We start from the raw sequence: 12,700 nt of genomic DNA, 5'->3' as shown, positions 1-12,700 counted from the left end.
AACGTGTATGCAATGTTTCATCAGATATTTGACATCTTTTACGAAGTTACCATGCAGATGGCGGCATTCTGTATGGGAAAGTTATAGTAGCACCAGTGAGCGGTCTAGTTATATTTGTTAAGTCTTTAGTCTTAGAGTTTTGTCTGACTCCCCGACATATTGTACCGGCGGCCATTTTGCAAACGTTGCTATGGCAGCAGCACACGTCACAAGCAGTGTAACTTCGTAAAAGCTGCTGTATTGATCACCCCAACAGTTTCCGACTAAGCCACCACTCGTAAATACAGTCGCGCGTCAATTCTTCGACTCATGTACGAAACATATCTACCTCTTTGTGCTACGTTCTTTGGGAATGATATGTGCCATTAATATAACAAGGTTAATTTAAAGAAAAATTGTATCAGACTAACGGAACTCATTCCCACAGTGACCTTTGAATGAAAATTCTCTCAAACTGGCAAAATTCATTCCTATTGTGGATTTTGTTCGAAAATGAAATTCAACAATGCTAAACTTCGCTGGAATTCTTAGTCCGTTCAGCTGTCAAAGTGGAAGATTTCGACAATATCACCCAACACAAAAATTCGAATAACTTTAAATTTGAAACAAGAGTTTCCAGAATGTATGCACATTTTCGCTGGTGGTTCGAAACCATAGCTCACGGGAAAATTGGACGTGCAGAATATAACCCTGCAGAAAATTTACAGTTGAACATTGTCTGCTTATGAACCAACAACGCGTTATGTAGAAGACATCACAACTAGAAAAGCGCAGTTAAATATAACAAATCCAACACCGAACATTATGGTGAATTTAACCGATTCCATGAAGGTAGCGGAGAGTCTCGAAACCCCAAATGGCACTAAAACGCCTCGCCTGTAAATAAAGACATCATTACGAAAATTAAGTAAAAATAACGAGGATTCCGGGGAACATCAGCATTTCTCATATCGAAACATCAGCACATGCTCATTTTAATTTCTTAAGCGAAAAACTGGAAGATGAAATAGAACTCTGCCATGAAAATAATTACAGTGGAGTATTTTAAGAAATGTCGCCATTGTTATGGTTTACTTTTTTGGGTCCAATCAGGCAACGAATGACAACGATTAAGTCAACGCAATAAGATAATGGTAAATTTTCAAGTCATCTGTTCTCCATAGGACTGAAGAAACAATAAATATGCCATTTTCGCAACGAGGGAAGAGATTCAACTTCTCAAATTCATGTACTTGTCACAATAGATCAATTTTTTTTGTTTTCTTTGCATTTGTTAAGACGAGGTTTCCTCTTGTCACATTACTCGTAGTCTATCTATCGTTCTATGGCAAGTGACCCTCTCTTTCAGAATACTGTATTTTTATTTATTTATTATTCAGTTCTCTTTCGTAGAGGTACCATTTGTTAATCATTTATCCCTATGTATATTTTTCGTAAATGGACTGCTGGGCGAGATACATGTTAATAATAGTTGCCTGACAAATGCCAATGCTAATAAAAAATTGAAAATCTCATTTCTTCTCATTATTACATAGACGATGGGTAGTGGTAATTAATGTTGAGGCTCCTTCAATGAAACATGTATTTCTCTGGTATGGAGCTTAAGTAACAACATGACGAATGCGACAGTATAAAATGGTATTTTCTGTCTTAGAGGTAAAATCCTTCAAAACAACCTCAGAATATACCTCTACTCCTACATTCGAATATAATGTGAACAAATTATTCATTATATAGGTGTTAGTATATTATTAATTTTGCGTCATTAATGTGACGACTATAGGTTAATAGAACGACTGAACACTTTGAAAACTAAGCAGCGTAAGATTACTTACAAAATATCACAGTCTGCTCCTCTGATGTCTTATTTTATACAGAACGTCTTTTAGTCGCCATAGCTGAAGTTCAGTCCCACGTTAAGTACACATTTAGTTTCATAGTATCATCAGACATTTATAAATAAGATCAGTGTGCTCTCTGCGTTTATAAATAAGGCGCTAATAGCCCAAAACCATTGGGTCTGAGTACTAGTTTTTTATTCGAAAATGGTTACCGTTCGTGCAAACTGTCATATGCAATAGTTAAAACTTTGACATTTTCTTCATCGGTGTACACTGCGTCTGTAGACCAAATGTGCCCCCCCCCCCCCCCCCCATATACAATTTTATGATCTTAAAGAGCCCGCCACCAATAGTAGCGCCGGCCGCTGGTGGCCGATCGGTTCTAGGCGCTTCAGTCTGGAACCGCGCGACCGCTACGGTCGCAGGTTCGAATCCTGCCTTGGGCATGGATATGTGTGATGTCCTTAGGTTCGTTAGGTTTAAGCAGTTCTAAGTTCTAGGGGACTGATGACCTGAGATGTTAAGTCCCATAGTGCTCAGAGCCATTTGAACCATTTTTGAACCAATAACAGCAATAAATCCAGTCAGAGTACACTCTCTTTGCCTGCCACACAACCTGCAATTGCGCAACGCGTGGAAGCAATGGTAATCACAGACCTTTCCTCTTTTCTTCTTGATTTTTCCAATATCAGTTACATCAAACCACACCACCAACAATTTATTTATACCTTCTCTGCTCTGTTAGACAAAATGTTACAATTGCGAAATGATATTAGGGCATTCTTACGAACACAATGTTGATAATTAGTGTTTGAACACTCTTTTTTTTTTTTTTTACAAAATTGGAGCTCCCCTTTATTTCAGTTTACTGCATATATTCAACTCACACAACTCACGATTTTCGCTGAGTAATTCTCTATTTATACTGATATGATATTTTCACAAACGATTATTTTAATGTGGTCGCTATTAATTCGCAGTTTTGTCTAGTGCAGACCGCACTAAATTTCTCGTCATTTTTACAATGGCTTTCCATAATGAAATTAAAATTAAATTTTTTATTTGTCACTAATAACTTGAGACAGGCTACTTTACTTATTAATGAATGAACGTTATTCGAGTAGCAAAGATATCTTGTAAGTTTATTGGTCAAAGTCAGTTATGTGTGACATGTTTACAAAAATGCCTCTGAGCACTATGGGACTCAACTGCTGAGGTCATTAGTCCCCTAGAACTTAGAACTAGTTAAACCTAACTAACCTAAGGACATCACAAACATCCATGCCCGAGGCAGGATTCGAACCTGCGACCGTAGCGGTCCTGCGGTTCCAGACTGCAGCGCCTTTAACCGCACGGCCACTTCGGCCGGCGACATGTTTACCTGCATCGTGTTTACGGGACATTGTGATATATTCTTGAATGGTTCTTGAGAAGAGAAAGCCGATTACCGAATAAAAAATACAGGATGATATTTATAAACAGAGTGCCACTGCTCACATCTTCGTAACCAAAGGATGTTTGTTTCATACGTATTTTCTTTTGCTTGTGGCGAAAGGTTATTTCGGCTAATCGTGATAAATGGCATGCACGGTATACTACGTTAGAGAATTCTGTGGTGCAGCGGGAAGATACCTTTTCACGTATATTTCATTTCGTTAACTTCGCCTAAATGTCTGAAGATGACCGCCTAAAAGGCTTCGAAATCGATTCCAAATAAAGTACCCTACTGTTTGTGAAAATTGCAACACCCAAGAGGAATGGTCTGAATCATTCCAGAATCGAAGGATATGAAGAACAGGGGAACCATAACAAGTGATTAAGACTGTAGAGAGATGGCGTGCAAATAAGCGCAGCGGCGCTTTCTTTTGTGTGACCAGCCAGGTCAGCGTTACGCCAAGCTCATTGGGTGTAGAGTCATCAAACCAAGTGGAAGCGTCCAAGCACGTGCCGGTGTGCCTTCTACATCTACATCTACATCTACATGATTATTCTGCAATTCACATTTAAGTGCTTGGCAGAGGGTTCATCGAACCACAATCATACTATCTCTACCATTCCATTTCCGAACAGCGCGCGGGAAAAATGAACACCTAAACCTTTCTGTTCGAGCTCTGATTTCTCTTATTTTATTTTGATGATCATTCGTACCTATGTAGGTTGGGCTTAACAAAATATTTTCGCATTCGCAAGAGAAAGTTGGTGACTGAATTTTCGTAAATACCAAAGGGTGCAGTATCTGCATGTGGTTGAGTTCGAACGAGGCAGAATGACTCCTCCCCGGGAAAAGGGTTTTTCGTACCGTGACAGTGCGGTTCTAACGCGGCACGCTGGTGCAACCGTGACGCATGTGTGGAATCAGTGGTTAGGAAGAGGTGATAGACAGCGATGGGCAGGTACTGGGCAACGTAACGCGATCACCGTGATAGATGACCGCCGCTTCGACCGCGCAATCGTAAACAACAAAACAGCTACGTCCAGAATATTAGCCTAACGTTGGCGCACTGAAACACGTGTCGACATGTCTGCGTTGATGGTTCAACGCCGTATGTTGAGGCTGGTGTGAAGACAATCAAGCCACTGCGTCGGCTTCCAAAGAACAAAAACCAGTAACCCTTCAGCCACGTCAATGCCATCGCTGGCGTGCTGGGTGTCAAACTGTATTGCTTTTGAACGAATACTCTTCAACTTATCTTACATTGGTAACTACATACTTACTACACGCTGCCGTGGAGAACGCAGTCGGGCAGGCTGCATTTTGAGCGGCATAGCGGACACAAGCCAAGCTGATGGTTTCGGATTCCTTTGGCTAAAACACGCGAACTCTCCTCCTCTGTATTGAGGACAATCTGAACAGCAACTGCTGCATTGGGGACGTTTTAAAGCCCGAGACACTACTCCTCCACACGGCATATTCCAGCAGGACAATGTCTGGCCGCATATCTCAAGGAATGTGCAAACCTTAGAAAAACGACTGGTACAGTTACTTCCCTGGTCTGCACGTTCGCCTGAAATATCGCCAATCAAACATGTTTGCGATATGATCGATCGCTAATTTCTTCGTTTTGGTCCTCCTACAAACACTGTCGTTGATACGTGGATGCGCCTACAAACTGTATGCCAGCGTGCTCCTCAGCGGCACATGCAGGCATTCTTTGATTCCGTGCCACGATCTCCAGGGCTCTGACTGCATTATGAGCCGACTCATTCCATACTGAATTGCATTCTCAAATTGCATGTATAGTTTTGTAATTCTGATCATTCGTGCATTCTCATGTACCTAATCTGTGAAATAAATTCTATTTTAATAATATGTCTCCTTCTTGGTGTTCCAGTTTTCACCAACAGTAATGTAAACGGTATCTCTGCCTCGTCATGACTGGGTGTTGTGTGTTGTCCTTAGGTTAGTTAGTTTTAAGTAGTTCTAAGTTCTAGGGGACTGATGACCATAGATGTTAAGTCCCATAGTGCTCAGAGCCATTGTAAACGGTAAACACAACTGAATTAAATGAAAACAGTCCGTGTGCTCCTAAATAAATATAATGTACACTGTATGCCCCCTTCATTAGGCGTCATGGAAGCAACACAACTAGGTAGTGTTTGGAGATGAGGTTGCTGTCTCACCTGTGAACAGCCCATGTTGTCGGGCGGCGGGTAGCCGTGCATGGTCATGTTCATGGAGACGTTGACGCTCATGCTGGGGAACATATTGTGCTGCTGCGGCGCCGGCGTGGCCTGGCAGAAGCCGTTCTGCTCGCAGAACTGAGAGCCGCCGTAGCCGCCGCCGGGCGACAGCATCTGGCGGCAGGAAAAGCTTGCATCGGACGGTGAAAACAGGCAGCACCTGTCAAACGCTTCCTGAGGACAGAGCACACGGCGCGCGCCTCTCGTTACTGTCTCGCTGCAACAACAGGAAGAACTCACATCTGGGACTCACTGATTCACAAATCAAAATTTTAAAAATAGGTGACTCTCGTAATGAGGTCGAGGACATCTTATTACGAGCAGCTTAGAAACGAAACTTTGTCTACTGACAGAAAATACTTAACCACCAAAGGCAGCTACGGTGATTCAAACATAACTGCTGAGTTATCCTTCTCGTGCGTGATGATAATTCAAATGAGCTGCGTCAGTTAACTGATATACATTACAGTACCTATTTACGGTACAAGCAGGCTTTCAATGAGTATGGGAGAATGTTGGACCTAGTAGATAGAGTATATAAGAACACACGATGTTTTTTGGTATATCAGTCTAGTGACTAATTTTAGAACCACAAAAAGGAAAGCGCACATCGGACATCCATAAGGGGTTTCCACCATTTTGTTAAACATGAGGTTGTTCGTTGTGCAGAATTTGTAAATATTTCGCGTTCTACACATTTAAGTGCTACACAATATATTAAGTGGACTAGTACGTGAATAAGTGTCAAAAAACCGATTTTTAAATTTTTGTCTTAAAAATTCCTTAGTTTTCTGAACAATAAATAGTTTATTTCGAGGAGACTGTACTGAAGAAAGCCCCAAAATTAAAGGAATTTAAAAGTTTTTGCACACATCACGACAGCCCCATGTCACGCTGACTGCTCTGCTACAAAAGGGTTTTGTTTTCACTTGTTTGTTTCTTACGACTTTTTAGTCTCTAATGAAACCGATGACGTCGCTGTTTGGTCTCTTCCCCCCAAATCAACTCTACCCAAATGAGAACTTGTACAACCGTGTATGGGAACGTACACAAAAAACTGTTCCCGTAGGACTAAGTACTTTGGAAATAGATGAGCTGGATGCTCTGCTATATTCCAGTGATGGTCAGTGTCAACGTTTAAGGTTATGGAATTGATGGGAGCGCTTGGTGGACTAAATATGCAAAGAACTTCATTTACCATTGACCGCTGAAGACTCTTAAAAGCAGAGAAATTAGAGTTGGAAGCCATCGGAGAAGCAAGAATAAGAAGAAGTAGTCTGAAAAAGAAAAGGGATGGAGAACAACACCAGAAACAAGATTAATATGTTTCGGGAGTTCGTTATTTTTGTGCTGAAAAGGTATAGAAACAAGCTTTAACTTAATTTCCCGGAAGTTCACTTTTTCGATGTTCTCGTACGCAATGGTGAAAAACTGCTACAGACTGAGGCCTGAAATTTTGCGTACTGTTTTAAAACACTTAACTGAAAGCAGACTATTCTTATGACTTAAATTTGAAGATTAAAGACTTTTTAAAGTAAAACTATGAGCTAATTAATGGAATTTTGGTAATCATCATTAAAAATTTGTTCGAACCATAATATACGACAGCAACATATTTTTAAAAGCATTTTTTAAACATAATAGTGTAAACAACTTACAGGAAAAAGTCGAGCTTCTACTTTGTTTTTTTTCTAGATTTCTGCATCTGTGCTCTACATAAATAATTAACATGTTTTATTTCACATGCAGCACAAAATACAATTCAGAAAAATGTGTGAGACGAAAAGCTGTGGTTCATACATCAAATTGTTCACAGAAGGTTTCTTAAAAGACGGTAAGCATTACATGGGCTTACGAATCTTATTCTTTGAACTACATTATCCGTGAAACTGACAAATTTTTCAAGAACCAGTCCCCTTAATGCCACTTGGAATGCATTGTTGACTGATGACCATAGATGTTCAGTCCCATAGTGCTCAGAGCCATTTGAACCATTTGAATGCATTCTTAACTCTTCAGGTACAAAATTTTATGTTGATTAAACTGCTGTAAGTTATTGGAACTAATTACGTAACACGTGGACAGTTATGCCGTACTTTCTGTCTAGCAACTCTTGTACCTGCAGACAGAAAACGGTCTTTTACCACGGAACCTGTGAAGCTTGGACAAAATGTGCGTCTCTTTAATGTCTCAACAAATTTATCTTTTTTTTTAAAAAATATAAATTATATGTCAGTTTCCTATAGTTTCCATTTCAAAAAGCATTAAATTTCTAACTGAGTTTTCATAATACGTCTGCTTAATTTGATTTCACTTACTGGTAATTGGTGTGTAGTAGAGCAGCAGTGTAACACATAGACTACAAAACCTAGTACTGACAGTATTTTCTCGATTGCAACGCTTTTAAATTTCAATCGAATGTTCGTCCCTGGGTACATAACCATTTTGTACTTTGGAAAATGTTTTCCCATTAAAAAAGAAAGACATGAATTTTCCGGAGTAATATTTGTTATCCCCGAGTACGACTGCAGAACATAAAAAGGGAATGCCACCATTAGAAAATACATTAAACTTCTGTTGTAAGGCCGGCTAGAGGCGAAAATCTGAAAAGTGTATCTTCAAACTGTGGGACACGACGTACTAAAACTATGTCATTAATAACTCCAGAAAATTTGTATGTTACTTAACAAAAGCAATTAATGCAAGAAAATATGGATATACCTCTATGTATTGCAAAGTAAACAAATGCACAATAACGTGCATTTCAACGAAAATACTTGCTTAAGATTTTTATGCTATTTGTGAATATTTTTTAACAATAGAAAAAGGATATTGGGAGTAAGATTTATATAAAAAACGCACAAATAAAATTATACCAGTGTTCCAATTAACCACAGTGCTTTCCATAATTGTTAAAAACTGTATATGAGTCACCCAGTGAAAAAGGTTCTCGATGTTCTGTATCGAATTGTTACGGTAGCATCGGGCCTTTTGCTTCCTCGTGTATTTGAGTTGCGAGCTATTACACAGATGAGTTTCCCGTCAGCTACCATCTGAAGAGACTTTCGCGTATGGCAGCAACTGAATGGGACCTTCTGATATTCTACATCTATATTTACATACACACTCCGCAAACCACCGTGTAGTGTATGGAGAGAGTACCATGCGCCACTACTAGTCATTTTCTTTCCTATTCCATTCGCAAATGGCACGACAGAAAACGATTGTCTATATGCCTCCATACGACCTCTAATTCATATTATCTTGCCTTCGAGTTCTTACTCGAAATGTGCGCTGGAGCCAGCAGAATCATTCTTCAGTCAGCTGCAATTGCCTGTTCTCAAAATTCTCTTAATAGTTTTTCGCAAATGTATTCTTACAGCTGGGCTATTCACATCAATAAAATCTTTCTGGCAGAAGACGAAAGCAGTTCCATATTCTCCTGGGTTCTGCCGAACAGAGCAAAACAATCTAAGAGCACCAAGAAACAATTTTCTGTTGGCCACGACAAGAAAGACGCTGGGCAGGCAAAAGGCTGACTGGACGCGGCAGAAGGACCATACAAAGCATTGCGAACGCTTCACCAGACAAACATCCTGTAAGATTTTAATTTGCAGGAAACTGCATGAACTCTCTATTGTGGTCCATTTTCTCAAATTTAATATAAATTCTATTCGCGCAGTAGAATTTACCACTGCGAACTTCATTTTATTTGCTCCGTGTGTTTTACGATTTTTGTTATTATAATACGCACATCTGACGACGAATAAAAGTATAATATCATAATACTATCTTGTAATTTTTTAAATCTTATATTCTATATGCAAAAACAAAAATGTCGGAGTCATGTCAAGAGTTCACCGAAGTTGCAGATTCAAAAATATAGGGATCTCAAAATAAAAGTGATTCGAAAAGTATTTTCCGCATGTCGTAGCAAATAAACACGGAAATGATCATCAGAAATCGAGATAACCATTGCTTAGAATCACAAAACCTCGGACACCACATGTAGGGGATACTTATTTCTCAACAAAACCGTAAAAATCTTCCGGGTCGGCTCTAATTTGCTAACCTTACTAATCCACCCGTAATAAAGTCTTTCGCTACGTCAATTCGCCATATTTTCTTCCAACATGTTTCTATCGACTAATGCCGACACCATTCATGTAATTTGTCATTAATCACTGAAAAGCCCGATGCCGAGCATATCATTTATCATTATTTCGTAAGATATCATGAGGTGATCTGAATTTTTCCTTCCTGCTGGTGGTCTGTGATTAATTTTTATTTAATGTTACGTTATTTATAACATCATGTGTAGTACCACACTCCCATGGAATTCCTTCCCTTAGGAGGATTAAGAAGTAAATGAGTACGTCCTACCTCAGAAGTGGCCTCCAATAGAAATGTTTCGAGAGTCCAAATTCTTCATTCCGCGCTCGGGAATATCACCGCTTCTATTGTCGTTTTTACATACTTATTTCACTACACCTCTTGTTTAAAAGAGCTTAAATAGGTCAGCCATGTACTAGGGTTGGCGTCTTTCACTACTAATCAGAACGTCCAAGGTCCCGGCTTCCCAACTCCCCGCTGATTAAATCGTGAATCAAAATCATCAGCAATGGCGGCCGAAGATTTCCAGCGTAAAGAGTCACCATCGTTCTGAAAATGGCTTTGACAATGAGGACGGAGCAGCGGACAGAGATTCAGTGGACTGTATTGCCCCTGACGTGGGAATCTGCCCCTAAAAGAAGGAAGAATCACCAATGAGCAATGGAATGAGGATGTAGAGCGCAATTGCAACCACTGAATTAAAGACACATAATGTGTATCCACAAGACACGTGCCTGTAATTGAAAAAGTGTCATGATGATCTATTCATCCGCAAAAGATTCCTGACTAGTCCTCCGTTCGGATCTCCGGGAGTGGGAGGTGACCATGAGAGAAGGACAGAATAAGCAACGAAAGGATAACGTTCTACGAGTCGGGGCATGGAATGTCAGAAAGAAATCTCAAAAGGGAAATGCTAAGGCTCAGTCTAGATACGGTAGGGTCACTGAAGTGAAATTGAATGGAGACAAGGATTTCTAGTCAGATGAATATAGGCTAATATCAACAGCAGGAAAAAATGGTGTAACGGCAGTAGTTATGAATGAGAACGAAGGCCAAAGAGTTACTGTGAACAATTCAATGATATGTTTGTTCCCATCATAACTGACAGCAAACCATCACCGGCAACAATATTTCAGGTATACATGCCACCGTCGTAAGCAGACGGTGAAGAGATAGAGAATGTATATGAGTCTATTGAACGGGAAATTAAGTGCGTAACGGGAGATAAAAATCTAATAGTTATGGAGAACTGGAAAGTGGTTTCAAGGGAAGGATTAAAAGCAATGGTTACGGAAGAAAATGGACTTGATACTAGGAACGAGAAAAGAAAGAGACTAAATCAGCTCCACAACAAATACTTCGTTACGTAATCGCAAGAGAAAGAGATATATCTGGAAAAGGACGAAATATAAGGTAAAATTTCAGTTGGGTTACATCGCGATCAGAGATTTCGGAATCAGATGTATTGTTAGGGGTATCCAGGTGCAAATATAGACTCACATCACAATTTAGTAATTATGAAGAGTAGGCTTAAGTTTAATAACTACTCAGCAAGAATAAATGTTCAGGGAAATTCAGGAATACAGAACTACGAGCCGCTTAGGACTGAAATAAATAGGAATTGTAGGGAAGCTAAGGCTAAGCGCCTGCATTAAAAATGTGAAGAAATCGAAAATGAATGCTTGTTGGAAGGACTGACTCAGAACATAGAAAAGTCAAAACAAACCTCGGTGAAATTAAAAGCAAAGACAGTAACCCAAAGATCACAACGGGAATTCCAGTGTCAACTGCAGAAGAGAGAGCGGAAAGTTGGGAAGAGTAAACTGAAGGCCTCTATGAGCAAAAGAACTTGACTTATGACGAGACAGAAGGAATAACAGGAGTCGACAGCGAGGAGATAGGTGATCCAGTATTAAAACCAGAATTTTACAGACTTAAGACCAAATAAGGCAGAAGGGATGGATGACACCCGATCAGAATTTCTAAAGTCACTGGGAGCAGTGGCAACAAAACGACTGTTCACGTTGGTGTGGAGACTGTAAGAGACTGGAGATCTACCACCAGGCTTTCAGAAAACATTATCCACACAATTTCGAAGCTTGCAAAAGCAAAAAGTGCGAAAATTATCGCACTATAAACCTAACAGCTCATGTATCCAAGTTTATGAAAAGAATAATATACAGATATACAGAAGAATCGATGTGTCATATGACAATCAGTTTCTTTTTAGGGTAGTTAAAGGCACCAGAGAGGCATTACTGACATTGTGGTTGATAATGGAAGCAAGACTAAAGAAAACTCAAGACACGTTCATAGGATTTGTCGACCTGGAAAAAGCGTTCGACAGCCTAAAATGGTGTAAGATGTTCTAAATTATGAGAAAAATAGAGGTAAGTTATATGGGAAGAAGGGCAATATACAATATGTATAAGAGCCAAGACGGAACAATACGACTGGAAGACCAAGAATAAAGTGCTCGGATTAAAAAGGGCGTAGGACAGGCATGTAGTCTACCGCTCTTACTGCTCGAAGAAACAATGACGGGAATAAAAGAAAAGTTCAAGAGTAGAATTGAAATTCAAGGTGAACGGATATCAGTGATCAGATTTGCTGATGACATCGCTATCCCCAATAAAAGTGAAGAAAAATTGCAGGTTCCTCTGAAGGAATGAACAGTCTAACAAATACAAAATACTGATTGAGTGTAAATCGAAGAATGGAGAAAGTACTGAGAAGTAGCAGAAATGAGAACAATGAGAAACATCAAGCCTGGTGGTCACGAAGTAGACGAAGTTACCTATGCAGCAAAATAACCCACGACTGACAGAACAAGGAGGAAATAAAAAGCAGACTAGCCAGGACGAAGAGGGTATTCCCGGCCAAGAGATGTCTACTAATATCAAACATAGGCCATAATCTGAGGAAAAAGTTTCTGAGAACGCACGTTTCGAGCACAGCATCGTATGGTTGTGAAACACGGACTGTGAAAAAACCGGAACAGAAGAGAATCGAAGCATTTGAGATGTGACGCTACAGAAGAACGTTGAAAATTAGGTGGACTGTCA

General features: G+C 39.8%; 1 protein-coding gene across 1 annotated transcript in view; it reads right to left on the bottom strand.

Annotated features, from left to right (window-relative positions):
- Positions 1 to 12,700, bottom strand: part of LOC126474580 (protein glass-like) — a gene marked incomplete at its 3' end in the record, with an annotated part of 151,919 nt that overhangs the window by 36,819 nt on the left and 102,400 nt on the right. The window contains exon 4 of the mRNA XM_050102055.1: positions 5,463 to 5,739. Within this exon, the coding sequence (XP_049958012.1) occupies positions 5,463 to 5,739 (277 nt within the window). The remainder of the gene's footprint in view (positions 1 to 5,462; positions 5,740 to 12,700) is intronic.

The sequence above is a fragment of the Schistocerca serialis genome, chromosome 4, assembly GCF_023864345.2.
Source record: "Schistocerca serialis cubense isolate TAMUIC-IGC-003099 chromosome 4, iqSchSeri2.2, whole genome shotgun sequence".
NCBI lineage: Eukaryota > Metazoa > Arthropoda > Insecta > Orthoptera > Acrididae > Schistocerca > Schistocerca serialis.
The sequence above is the reverse complement of the archived record's forward strand: the minus strand, read 5'-3'. Positions and strand labels throughout refer to the sequence as shown.